The 13,955-nt window shown below is 38.2% G+C and overlaps 1 protein-coding gene across 2 annotated transcripts; it reads right to left on the bottom strand.

Annotated features, from left to right (window-relative positions):
- Window positions 1-692: 692 nt before the first annotated feature.
- On the bottom strand, window positions 693-13,020 carry LOC129764212 (actin, muscle-type A2-like). 2 transcript variants are annotated; one of them, XM_055763075.1, is made up of 3 exons: window positions 12,865-13,020; window positions 1,087-2,123; window positions 693-1,021 (listed from the first exon to the last, which is right to left on the bottom strand). In XM_055763075.1, the coding sequence occupies exons 2-3, from the start codon at window positions 2,009-2,011 to the stop codon at window positions 816-818; spliced, it is 1,131 nt and encodes a 376-aa protein (XP_055619050.1). In that variant the 5' UTR covers window positions 2,012-2,123; window positions 12,865-13,020; the 3' UTR covers window positions 693-815. The 2 variants fall into 2 exon arrangements, with proteins under 2 accessions (XP_055619050.1, XP_055619051.1); XM_055763076.1 differs by lacking the exon at window positions 12,865-13,020 and adding an exon at window positions 12,736-12,856.
- Between the last annotated feature and the right edge of the window lie 935 nt (window positions 13,021-13,955).

The raw sequence follows: 13,955 nt of genomic DNA, 5'->3' as shown, positions 1-13,955 counted from the left end.
TTAAGATAAAGGGGTGGTCCAACTCGCCCCATATGACCAAATCACCCCGTGTTACCCTACTGCGAATATAGATCGCGCACAGAGAAACAATTTTAGGGGAACGTGAGTGTTCGAAAATATATAAACCAGAAAAGCTATTGTGGGCGGGACGAAGTTTGCCGGGTCAGCTAGTTGTATATAATTCCACAGACTGAATCCTTGTATTAAATTCTTAATCCTATTTAAAACGTTTAAGAATATGCAAAAATCACATGATATCCGTTAACAAAAAAAAAACGAAAGTAGATTGTGCAAACACGAAATGTTGGTTAAAAATAAGCCTTAATTTTGCTCGCATTTGAGGATCAGTTAATTATGCTGCACAAGTAGTTCCCAAAATCAATTAAACCAAATCAAAATTGAACGAATAAATGATTTGGAAACGTTCAAAAGGATATTCAACATAATGATTATCATTCACATCTTCACAACTATGTACCAATGTTAGCTCTTCGATCGATATCCACGTTTGCGCACTGATACAAATACACTGTCAATTACAAAGCAATGAATCTACTTCTAATCGCCTGCAATTCATGAAACTTTTACAGAACCAAATGTCAATAAAATGAAAACCTTTCCTACACAAGCGGCACAAACGAATTTTCTTCCATTTTCTATCAGCACAAGAGAAAAAAAGAACGCCTCCTCCCTAACGATAGATGCATACAAAATATATTTCCAAAAAAAGAACATGAGATAAAGTGATAATTAAAAATGGATACACGATGACACAACAGTCTGGCAGTGTGATGGTGTGCTCAGGGCTCGGAAGCTTAGAAGCACTTGCGGTGGACGATTGCCGGGCCGCCCTCGTCGTACTCGTGCTTCGAGATCCACATCGTTTGGAAGGTGGACAGCGAGGCCAGGATGGAGCCACCGATCCAGACCGAGTACTTACGCTCGGGCGGTGCGATGATCTTGATCTTGATGGTGGACGGAGCCAGTGAGGTGATTTCCTTCTGCATGCGATCGGCGATACCTAATTTATGGGGGGTGAATGGTTTAATACGTGAGATCGATTTTGGTGTTCCATGGGTAGAATACCTGGATACATGGTGGTTCCACCAGACAGGACACTGTTAGCGTACAAATCCTTTCGGATGTCGACATCGCATCGCATGATTGAGTTGTACACGGTCTCGTGGATACCGGTTGATTCCATGCCCAAAAAGGATGGCTGGAATAGAGCCTCCGGAGCGCGGAAGCGCTCGTTACCAATGGTAATGACCTGTCCATCGGGCAGTTCGTAAGACTTCTCCGATGAGGATGAAGCCGAAGCGGCTTGCATTTCCTGCTCAAAGTCCAGTGCAACATAGCACAGCTTCTCCTTGATATCGCGCACAATTTCCCGCTCGGCAGTGGTGGTGAATGAGTAGCCGCGCTCCGTCAGAATCTTCATCAGATAGTCGGTCAAATCACGACCGGCCAAATCCATACGAAGAATGGCGTGTGGCAGGGCATAACCTTCGTAAATCGGAACGGTATGCGAGACACCATCTCCGGAGTCAAGCACAATTCCGGTGGTACGACCAGAGGCGTACAGTGACAGTACGGCTTGAATGGCCACGTAAGCCGCCGGGGCAGCGAACGTTTCGAACATGATCTGTGTCATCTTCTCGCGATTTGACTTCGGATTGAGGGGGGCCTCGGTCAGCAGCACCGGATGTTCCTCTGGCGCCACACGCAACTCATTGTAGAACGTATGATGCCAGATCTTCTCCATGTCGTCCCAGTTTGTGATGATACCGTGCTCGATGGGATACTTGAGCGTCAGTATACCTCGCTTCGATTGGGCCTCGTCACCCACGTAAGCATCCTTTTGACCCATACCGACCATCACACCCTGGTGGCGGGGTCGACCGACGATCGACGGGAATACGGCACGCGGGGCATCATCACCAGCGAAGCCGGCCTTGCACATGCCCGATCCGTTGTCAACGACCAGTGCTCCTGCATCATCATCACACATCTTGAGGCTGTTTTTGGGTGGTTAGCGGGGGTTACTGAAGTAAGATGCGAAGAAGACTGTTTGGGGGCGCGCGCGTTTGTGAGAGAGAGATCGAGCGAGCGAGTGTTTTGTGCTAGAGAGAGGATAAAATAGATCAGATGTTTTCCGGAGGAATACAATTTTCATTGATAAAATTAAACCTTTTATGGGTACTGGCAACTATATTGCCACCAATAAAAACTATTCTTTTCGATGCACTTGGAATTTCAATTTCTAGATTTACTTATTCAAAACCTTCTAAAAGTATCTGGCGAAACTCCATTTTTTTTTTGGGCTGCTTAAAATGTATTCAGCTTGGGATTCATTTTTATGTTACAAAACCACGAAAGCGTCGGCAGAAATTTCTGTTTAAATTCGTTGCAACAAGTTGAAAAGTTTTTCACTGTAAACGTACTACAGGGAAACTTCGATATAACGTACCCTCGTTATAACGTCGCTCGATATAACGTACACATTTCTAAAGTGTAAAGGATTTTTTTTCAATATTTTTTTTCTGATAGAACAATGAATTATCTGTATTGTGATGCTAAAACAAGTTTTGTACCTACAATCAATCTCGAAATACAGCTGGTTTTGTGATTCCGGATTCTAAATGAATCAAGCTTTAATCAACAGTACGAAGGGAAACATCATTAGAAAGGCTGGCTTCGTCTTCTAATTGAAATTATTCATTAACTTGACTAAAACAGCAACACAATAATGTATTACAGACTACGTTTGTAAGTACTTTATTATGCTTCGATATAACGTACAATTCGATACAACGTACAATTTTGAAAGTGAAATGTACGTTATATCGAAGTTTACCTGTATTTAGGATCTACTGTGTAAGATCATGCAGTTTTTTCCAATAAAATAAATGTTGTATTTAATGGAAAATTCAAATTTTTAATTTGTCCTTTGAAACTCTATATAAAAAAAGGGTTTTTCGCTACACTGTAAATATTGTGAATCACTGAAACAATCGGTAACGCTGCACTAAAAATATTGTTTTGTTCTAAAATCGTGGCTTTGTTTCGTAAAAATGACCCTCAAATTAATATCGTACATTTTGCAGCAGCCCAAAAAAATGAGGTATGGCCAAATACCTTTAGAAGGTTTTGGCTATGTAAAATATTGAAATAATATTCCAAGTGTAGCGAGAAGAATATTTTTTGTTAGTGACAATATAGTTGCCAGTGCCCGTAAACGGGTTAAACAATTTTCTCCGCGAGTAATCATGCGGATTCCATTTGAACTTATAGTAAATAATGGAACGAATCTTGAATTGTGGTTCTTGAAGTTTCCAGGATTGGTCTGACTCGAAGTTAAGTTTCAAGGGTTGACGTAGCGTTGCGTAACATAGCTTTGAGTGCATTCGCCTCTAGCCTTGACGAAGGCCATTTAGAACCTTTCTTTTTTTTTAGGATAATTGAATATCGGTAATTAAAAAAAAATACTAAAAATGTGCAATTTCAACCAAATTGCCAAAAAAGACCAAATAAAAATACCTTAGACACGGAAAAATATACTATTTGCTTTCGATATGCTATGTCTGCAGCTTTTTGAAAAATTGACAACATTAACTTATGCCAAAGCCATATTATATGGATTTGGCAAAAAATGGGAGGGTTATATCCATGATATAACCGCGAAGTTGACATGGGACTGCCTTAGCTTAGCAATCATTTGTTTGTATTGATTGAATTTTTGATTGAATGGAACAATTTCCGGATTCAATTGAATTCATTATATTTGCTTTGTGAGTAAAAAGATTGAAGAAATGTGATGGAGTCTCAGTTCATGCATTGTGATAGATTATGTTCTTCGTTTCAAGTAAATTTAATGACAGTCCTTTTACGTTTGGTATGATGCTTTGTGCTCCCTTGGCCGAGTGGCTAGCGTCATAACTAATATGCCGGGTGTTCGGGTTCGATTCCCGTTCTGGTCGGGGGAATTTTTCGTCAAAGTAATTTCCTCCAACTTGCACTGTGATCACGCGTATTCTAGAGCTTGCCACTCAGAATGCATTCAAGGCGTGTTATTTGGCATAGAAATCTCAACTAAGTACTGATAAAAATGACGCAAGTAATACTACGTTGAGACGGCGAAGTTCCACTAGGAACGTTAGTGCCATTGAAGAAGAAGAAGAAGATGATGCCTAGGACAAAATATGTGAACGGAAGAGTTTTCAAACAATTATTTTATTTTACATTTCCTTCTGGAGGTTGCATCTATCAAATTTACGTACTTCTCGAACCGCGGAGTGCAAAAAAACATGCAGAAATACCTCCGGCTTGCGCGAATCTTCAACTCCAACTTCTACTTTTTATACTATAGAGACTTTAAACGTGAAAGTTCATCCGCCTCTAGTGTATGCACGATTTTCCCAAGTTCCTAAGTATAGAAGACCATGTTAGGGAAACATGCAGTCTGTGTCAGGCGAACACATTTCAGTCGGAACAAAAATGTCCCGACTTGCATGTATTTGCAATGCCGATTTCCCCAGACACCTTGGTTTAGAAGTTTGCATTAGGTAAACACATTTCAGTCGGAAAAAGCCCCGACTTACATGTATTCGCAATGCCAATTTCCCCACGCTCCATGAATTTAAAGTCTGTGTTAGGGAAACACATTTCAGTCGGAACAAGAATACCCCCGACTTGCATGAATCTGCAATGCCAATATCTCCACGCTCCATGACGAAACAAAAATACCCCAGACTTATATGTATTTGCAATGCCGATTTCTTCGAGGCTGCTTGGTTTTGATGGCTGTGTTGGGAAAATCGTAAATCGGGCCAATCAAAACGAGACAGTTAGGGCGTTTAGATAACGTCTAATAACATTTTGCATTCATTTAATTGTTTATCTAATGAAAATTACCATTTTATTAATTGGATGCGTAGAAATGTTCCCTATCAATTGATGTAAACATCTTTCCGATCCAGTAAGAAATGTTCTAGTTATAAGCATTCGGAATCTTTAATTTTTTCCTGCATGTTCTGTGTTTAGGTTTTCATTTTACCCCCCATATATTCCGGTTAGACGTAGCCCCACGTCAAAACTGCAGTACAAACTTTCCGTACTATGAATTAATAAAAAGTATAGTTTAAGCATTATAATAATATGATTATAATTTTATTATTTTTCCACACATCCAAAAATTACACTTGGGTGCCATTAAATTTCTATTAAATTTGAACGAGGAAAGTGTCACCCATATCGACGAAGTTGAGAAAATGGAAATGAATTTCGCCTGCGAATGATGGATCTCTATAGTAGCATATACAGAAGAACCTGAAACTATTGAGAACCTGAGGTAGGATTGTCGTATGTCCTATGCAGAAGAGCCTTGGTTCAATAATTTTAGGATTCGAAGATTTTCTACACAGAAATGCAACCTTCTCTATGATAGCACAAAAACTGCACCAAATGCAGCAGTTCTTATCCGGGATACCATTAGGAATGTACCCATCACAGAATTCATCAATAGAGACATCGTGGCAATACAATTGAAGGTTTCAACGATCCGAGGTAACCCGATTCATTATCGTCACTTCGGCGTGATTCCCAGGAGACAACGTTTGAGTTTCTCCATTTGAAGTTGCTGCGCTGGTCCAACAGTGCAAATTGAATAACAAACAGTTCATCATACCCCACTATAAAGTCTGGGGTACCAGCGACATCAATGTTAGAGGTGAATGTTTGTTTGATATCAGTGGAAAGTTTTTCGTCCCCTGAACAGTGTTTCAAATAGTTTCATCAAAATTTGAAAACAATATTTAATTCACCTTTGAAGAAAGCTGTCCTACAGAAAACTACAATCAAGGATACATCATGGTGGAACAAAAAAAACATGGAAAGTTTAAAAAATTGTCCAGAAAACATTTCAACACAGAAAATGTGTTTAAAATTAACTTTGGGTGTAAGAGAAGGGATTGAAAGTTTATCTGTGAACAAGTAGAAAGTTTATCTACTGTAGTAAGTCTTCACGAAGCCCTTTCAAAGGATCCTATCGATGGAATCGGTAGTCTGAAAAAGAAGAAAACTGTTTAAAATACAATCGATTCCCAGGAAACGCTTAGTGTCATGATCTTCCCAGCCCAAATGACTTCTGAACACGCATGGATCTGCAACATACCTCAATCCTCTCCAATCAAATATAAGCATAGAGCTGAAGAAATAACGAGGGTGGTTCTTACGGAGCAAAAAGTTGAATGGGCAGTGTATTGCTAAAAAACCTTCAAATCTCCAGGACCAGATTGGATTGATGATATACATTATCCTGATAAAATGATCACATCGCATCTCGTATATTGCGTGGGCGAAGCAAAAAACAAGAGAGAGCGGCGTTGAAAAAGGAAAAAAATTATAAATAAATATTATAAAATAAAAATTTTGTTAATCCTAATAATAAATTAAAACCAGTTGAATACCGCCGCTTCCGACGGCGGGTCGGCGGCCGACTCAGATTGCGTCATCTTGACGGCTTATGACCGCCTCGGCTAGATGGTGAAGTCGTGCCCATCACATTGACCTCAGAATAAATTTAATAACAAAAAAATTAATTCAAAACGAAGATTGTGCTGCGGTGGCATTAATACGTTAGTACCATTTTTTACAACAAATTTTTGCACATTTTCAAGGCTCTATAAAATTTATGTTAAAACTACCTGCTTGGTTTTCAAAATATTTCATACCACGTGGTCAATTCTTAATGATCTCTTAGTCTTAAATTCTAATACGGAAAGGGAATGAAGACGGCATGTTAATTGTGACTTCAGCATCATTTTCAAATTTCCTCATTTGAATTTTTCATTTTAATTCGCCTTTTCATTGCTCTCGCATGTTGTTTTGATTTAGTTTTATTTATCAACGGAGATTCGACCAAACTCATAATCTGATTTGTCGAAAATTTCCCCCCTTCATTCGGGTAAACGTTGCATTCGTGTAAATGTCATATTCGAGCAAATCGGGTATTCGTTACATTCGGGTGAATGTCATTCGGATTTGTGTTACATTCGGATAAATGTGCTTCGGGTAAACGTGTTTCGGGAAAATGATATTCGGGTGAATGTGACACATCCGTTTAGGGCTAGCATGATACTAGGCTACACGCCCAATAAATGACGAGAAGTCCGGGTTGTATTCATTCCCAAGGCAGGTAAGCGTGACAGGATGACTCCCAAAGCGTATAGACCAATTAGTCTAACATCTGTCATTTTGAAAATGGTGGAAAAGATCATTGATCTTCATATCAAACCATCATATTTGAACAGTTGAACAGGAGACTATTGAACAAATTTAGATTTGCCTACCAAGCAAATAAATCAACTGAAACATCACTTCACCCGTTAATTTCAAAAATAGAGAAGTCTTTTGACGCAGATGAAATCTCACTTACAGATTGTCTCGACATTGAGGAAGCATTTGACAATGCAATTCTATAAATAAACATATAAAATGTGGTTTTGACATGTGCATCTCCAACTGGATACATACTATGCTATTCAACCGAGTAATAATGGCGGAACTAGGAGGATTTACACTAACAACGAAATTAATTAGAGGTTGCCCTCATAGAGGAGCTCTGTCTCCTTTGTTGTAGCGCCAGTTGGCGATGATCTTACTAATAACCTAGTTAATTCAGGGTACGAAGTCCGGTACGGTACGGTACGAATTGGTTTCGCTGATGACATAATCATTTTCGTTAGGCGTAAATGCGAGTATATTTTTCCAATAGAATTCTAACAGATCTCAGCTACAAATACAAATGGTGCAACTTTGAAGGACTCAGTTTTAATCCTTCAAAGTCATAATTCCATTCCTACAGTCATCCTACAGTCATAATTCCATTTACCAAAAAAAAAAAAAATATCTGTAGTGATATTTCTTCCACAGCTCACATAATTGCTTGGTAGATTCTATACTACAAATTCGCTCAATGGTACCCCTGATGGTCTAAGTTCATCTTTACCTAAGTAGGGGAAGTCATTTATAAGTTATTAACTCTTCACGTCGACAGCTAATCAAAATTTGATTCCGAACTTGTCCGATTTATTTGGCATATACTGCAGAAATCTGCATCTTGCCTTTGTAGGAAACAGTTGCTCGTCTATTGTTTTATTTTGATCAGGTTTGCAACAAGCCTGGCTGTTCTCAATGAATGATTTCCACGTTCCAGAAACAAATCTAAATTTATCAGTTTGTAATCGAGCATTCCGTTCACTTTTTTCGTCGAAACGAATGAATCTCATGATTTCTGAAAATCGATTTCTGCACATCGTTTCGTGACAAAAAAAGATCCCCAATTTTGGTCACAAAAATACACGTTATAACAATGGAATAAAATTCTCATTTTTTTAATCTCTTGGTTTTGCAAACTCAAAGAGAAAAGAGTCTGTCTTTTACTCTCAGTAAGACTTCTATTCAATATCATCCTGTGGAGAAGTCTTATTTACTCTTTTATAACAATTTTGTTATCATAGAGTGATCATACTTTCTCTATTGTTTACATTCTAAATTTCCTAACTACTCCGAAATCCAAACATATTGGACAACTATTGTGCGTATACTGCACGAAATTGCATGTCTAATTGAATGCAAATACGTATTGATGTCCACCATTCCATAGATGATGCATAGATTGTTATAAACTTTGAAATTGCCAGATCCGTCAATTTGACGTGTTAAATGTTAAATTAATTACAGTTCATTTTCTCTGTCTTCCTTCTTACTAATAAAGTTTGTTTTTTTTTATCGTTGAGTCATGAAGATATGTACCTTGATTAATAAAAATGTTTTTTTTTTTTATTAAATCGTTTATTTTTACAGGCTCAGTTACATAAGTTTAAAGGAGCCAAACTCCTATTTGTATAGTTACAAGTATATATAAACATTTTTTATTAATTCTAATGTTAATGAAGTAGAGAACCGATTACTCGCGGCTTGCTCGAGTTTAGAAGGGTGACATTTTGTTTCAGGAAAAGGATGGAATATAATAAAAATGTTCAACCATATGAATGTCACCTCACTTCTCCATTCCTGCTAAGGATGTTTTTGGGACACTTTTTGATAATTCCACATTCATCAGTGTGTGTTGAGTGAATATTCTCGTTTCACAATGCTAAAGAGTCCCTTACACGATAAATAATAATGACATTACTTCATCAGAATGACAATAACAATGATCGTGTAAGGTTGACAAAATTGATATGAAGGACAATAATGATGCAAATCCGGATTTTCTGATCTCGCTCCATAATTACTGTAATAGAGTAGGGACACTATCATTCGAGGTGTCTAGGATACTGTGCCACATCTTGTGTCAAAATCAATGTGAGCCAATTTACTCTCCATCAGATTAGTGGGCCCAAAGCCATTTAAAATTCATAAAATTTGAATGAAAGTTATTATTTGCTGTTACTTGAATGCATAAAACACGTAGCACTGAACCTGATTTGATCAATTTTCTATAATTTTTCTGAAATCCCTACTAAAACTCATTAGTATAAAATAAAATTACCACCAGAATTAGTTTTAGCTCAAGATTGTTTCACCATTTACAGAAAACGTGTTGCTCTATTACATAGAGCAACAGATTTGATGCGAAAATAAAATGATTTTCATTTATACTTTTTGATTTTAAAAGTTTGTTTCTTCTACCTGAAACCCCGTTATTATTTTCGCCTCACAACGTTGGAGCACGAAGCTTAAAATGGTAATTCGCGATAGCGACGGTACAGTGTCGACATCTTTTGCCCAAATGAGTGGGTGAAGCATACGGGTGATATACGGTGTCGACATCTACGAAGGTATTAAATGGTAATGAATCAAGTATAAGCTACTGAGACTACTATTGAAAAATACAGTTTTAAATTGTGAATAGATCAATGAAAAGAATTTCAAAATGGTTTCAACATATTGTTTTGAATCTTCTTCATCCATCACTGAAAGACATTATATTAACAGATCAAATTGTTGAAATCATAATTAGAAACCATTATTAGGAACAACCTTCGTTCTAGATTTTTTCATTGTTTGCAGAAAACCTTTCAAATTATTGATGTGGATGTTTATTTGATACAATAAAATTGATTTTCATTGATAGTTTTTCTTTTCGAAAATGTGTATATTTCTCTTACGACTATGAAGGCTAGAGTTGCTGCATTCCTCGAAGCAAAAATAAATTATCGTGTAGGGTCGAAGAATAATGATGATGCCGAATGGAGTGTGTCTTGCTAGTATTGCCATTACTGATAATGTCGATGCTACTGATCGTGTGAGGGCCGCTTAATGAAACAATGTTCTGAAATCGGTTGGTTTCCTCAATGATGGACACTATTTTGAAAGCAAAGAACTATGCATCGGCTCAAGGAGGAGCGATGAAATTGACGGAAAATTTATGAGAAGTAAAGTTCAACAAAACCATGTATAAACATCATACAATTTATTATGTGAAAACTTTTATTATGATTTATTTTGTTGTATTGATACGACTTGAGCGCACCATACATAAGAACAAGAAATTCAAAATGAAAATAAACCATTCTTTCCATTTTTTCCGTTAGTTTTTTAATACAGTTTTTTTTTTGATAAAAATAAAGAAGTACAGTTTTTTTCAGAAAGTTTTACAAGATTAAATGTGCCACCCTTGTGGTTCACGTAACACAACTTATGGAGCATCTTGAATATTTCAAATGAGAACTTGTGTTATTTTATAGGGGTCGACACTCAGACCCCGTCGACTCCCAAAATCAATTTTCGGTTCTGTCGACCCCTGGGAAACCGAAATCGACCCCAGGGAAACCTTGCCTTAGAGGGAGGAATTGCAAAGTCGTGGTGCGACTATCACTTATTCCCTGAGCAATGAGTTCCCTGCAAACTGGAATGCACTGCAATAGATCAAACTAATGGTCGCAGTGGTTCAAGGCAAGGAAATGTCTACTTCAGTTTAGTATAATGTTGTTCGTATAAACTTTATTCAATCAAATTGAGTTATGTGCATCATGTCTATGCTTCTTGCAAAATTATTCATTTTTGTGCCTTAAATATACTATGTACCAATGGATGTATGGAAAAATATTCATCATTGAATTTCAAAAACCGACCATGTACATTTTGTTTATTGGCCCAAAAAAACGAACTGTGCAAAGTTTCAATTTAATCGTATATGATTAAGGGGTGCCTCAAAGCGCTCAAAGGTTTGATTTTTTCTTCCTCGAAAATCTTCCAAGGGGGGAGTAAAAGAAATTTCGAAAATCAACTTTTTTTCGATGCCAACTTAAGTCAGTGCATGAAACGTCGAGATCAGGTGTAATCTCGAAAAAAAACCTTTTGGGCCCTGAGAGGCAATGAAGGTATGGAAAAAAAAAATTATCGAATTTAAAGAACCGACCATGTTCATTTTGTTTATTGGACCAAAACATGACCTGTGCAAAATTTCAGCTCAATCGGACATGATTTAGGGGTACCTCAAAGCACTCAAAGTTTCGATTTTTTGAACATTCAGGCTATTTTCCAAAAAGTCGATTTTCGACCAAAATTTTTTTTTCAAGATAAGACCAGATCTCGACGTTTGCATTTTTAGGTCATTTGGCATCAAAAAAAAAAATCGATTTTCTAAATTTCCTTTACTCCCCCCTTTGAAAGATTTTCGAGGATAAAAAAAACAAAACTTTGAGCGCTTTGAGGCACCCCTAAATCATGTCTGATTGAGCTGAAACTTTGCACAGGTCATTTTTTGGTCCAATAAACAAAATGTACATGGTCGGTTTTTGAAATTTGACATGACCATTTTCGCTGCCACCCTAATATACCTCCATCTTTAGGCCATTGAATACATACACGGATGGCATAAAAATGTGGAGTTGCAAGATACTTTATATTTTCAAGAAAACTATTCCTGCTATTTCAGATGATAAATAATAATACTGCTCACTAAGTAAATCAAATAGCTTTTTCTTCTTGAATGGCGTTAACGTTCCCTGTGGAACTTTTGCCGTCTCAACGTATGCATTAACTAGCGTCATTTATTAACACTTAGTTGAGATTTCCTAAGCCAAATAACACGCCTTGAATGTATTCCGTGGGGCAAGCTCTAGAATACGCGTGACCACAGTGCAAGTCGAAGGAAATCTCTGACGAAAAATCCCCCGGCCAGAACGGGAATCGAACTCGAACACCCGGCATGATAATGTGAGACGCTAACCACTCGGCCACGGGTGCACAGATCAACTAGCTATTCAGAGCTATGTTGAACAAGCACTTATTCTCTCGGTTCAACGTCTGTTTATCCAGAAAGGGTCACAGGTGTTAATTCTGAAGCATGATTTAACATAACTCTTTGGCTGTTTATAGGAATACATATCTCTCTAGTTGTATCAGACTTCCAAAAATAATAATTAATAATATGCTGTTGAAAGCAGTTGTAGTCCTCGCACTGTCTATGGTTTCATTCCAATAGATATAGGTGGAATATAGCATTTACATAAGTAATATTTTGCGTATTTCCTTTAGAATCAGCCAATATTTGAACTAAACTGTATAAGTTCAAAAAAATCTGCACGAAATCATTGTAAAACTGATCACAGGATTACATATTTCTTGGACTCAACCTATCAAAATAGATCCAATCAGAATCGGAATAAAATAAATGAAATCGATTTTGTGAAGTCTCACTGCAAAAAAAAATTATTGCCATACTGTTTCTCCGTTAATTCACATGAATCTCAGGGTTATTTAACGAGCTCTTCCGTTAGTTCATATCACTGCACCAAACATTTGTTTCACTTGTAAACTGATCTCAACTGATTCAGAGTGCAATCAACCAACCTCCAACAATAGCACCGGTAGATAGAATACTAATCACCACTTCACAAACTATCAATGACTGAAATCCTCGAACTTGCTACGGAAGCTTTTATAGTGGCTTCCTTGAACTAGTCTCTCACCAGGATCATCCCTAGCCGATACCACAATTCACATACCGGCGGGTCCAATTTCTCCGATAATGGTCACACCCTTTCTGAAATAACCAAACACCACCAAACTAGGCGTCCCAAGAAACGCTTTCTGTCGGCACTGATTCGTTTGGCCATACACGGCAATGGGACCAGAAAGAAACAAACAAAACAATCCCGCGCCAAGTCCTTAAATGGTGCGATCTCACATAGAATCCGAAGGCACCCAAAATACTTATCACGCACTATCGAAGTGTGTGATCAGATCGGTGACAATTCACGAATCACGACCGACGACCGACGAATGATGTTCGATCGTGGTGCAATCACACCGATTTTACGTTCGGATGCATCAATCGAACCATTACGGGCCGGCGTGACAAACGTTCAATATTGTTGAGCGAATTCCGCCGACCGTCCGCCTCCCGATGTGCACCACATGCAAACTACATACATATGTTTGCACGCGAACGTGTGCACAATTGCTTTAAATTTAGATTCAGTTCCGAGCAGGACGCGTGCCACATGTTTTTTTGTAGCTTTTTTTATGTCCCTGTGGCGCGTTGCCACTCTCCTCGCTCTTTCTCTGTCCATCGCGAGCCAGCAGTGGATTCCCCAGCATAGTGACACGAAAACATGTCTGATCGCGCGCTGCTGCAATGTCGATGGTTCACGCTACTAAACACGGCGCGCGAATGGCGTGGCACGCGTCTTGTTGCTATTTTGGGAATGGTTGCGATTAGTTGCATGCGTCCGTGGCGGTTGGAGGTGGTGGAGACGCTGACCGTTTGCAGGAGGTGGAGAAAAGGAATGATTTCCGACCGTTGCTTTCCATACGTTGTGAGGAAAGAAGTGTGAAATGTTTCACTTGGTGGATGAACTTGCGTACGGTGTGATAATTGGATAATTTGTTGTTTCCTTCTTGCTGTGTTCGAGTAGAGAAACAAACACTTTTTACTTGTC

The sequence above is a fragment of the Toxorhynchites rutilus genome, chromosome 2 (assembly GCF_029784135.1).
Source record: "Toxorhynchites rutilus septentrionalis strain SRP chromosome 2, ASM2978413v1, whole genome shotgun sequence".
Lineage (NCBI taxonomy): Eukaryota > Metazoa > Arthropoda > Insecta > Diptera > Culicidae > Toxorhynchites > Toxorhynchites rutilus.
This window is presented reverse-complemented; position numbering and strand designations above follow the sequence as displayed.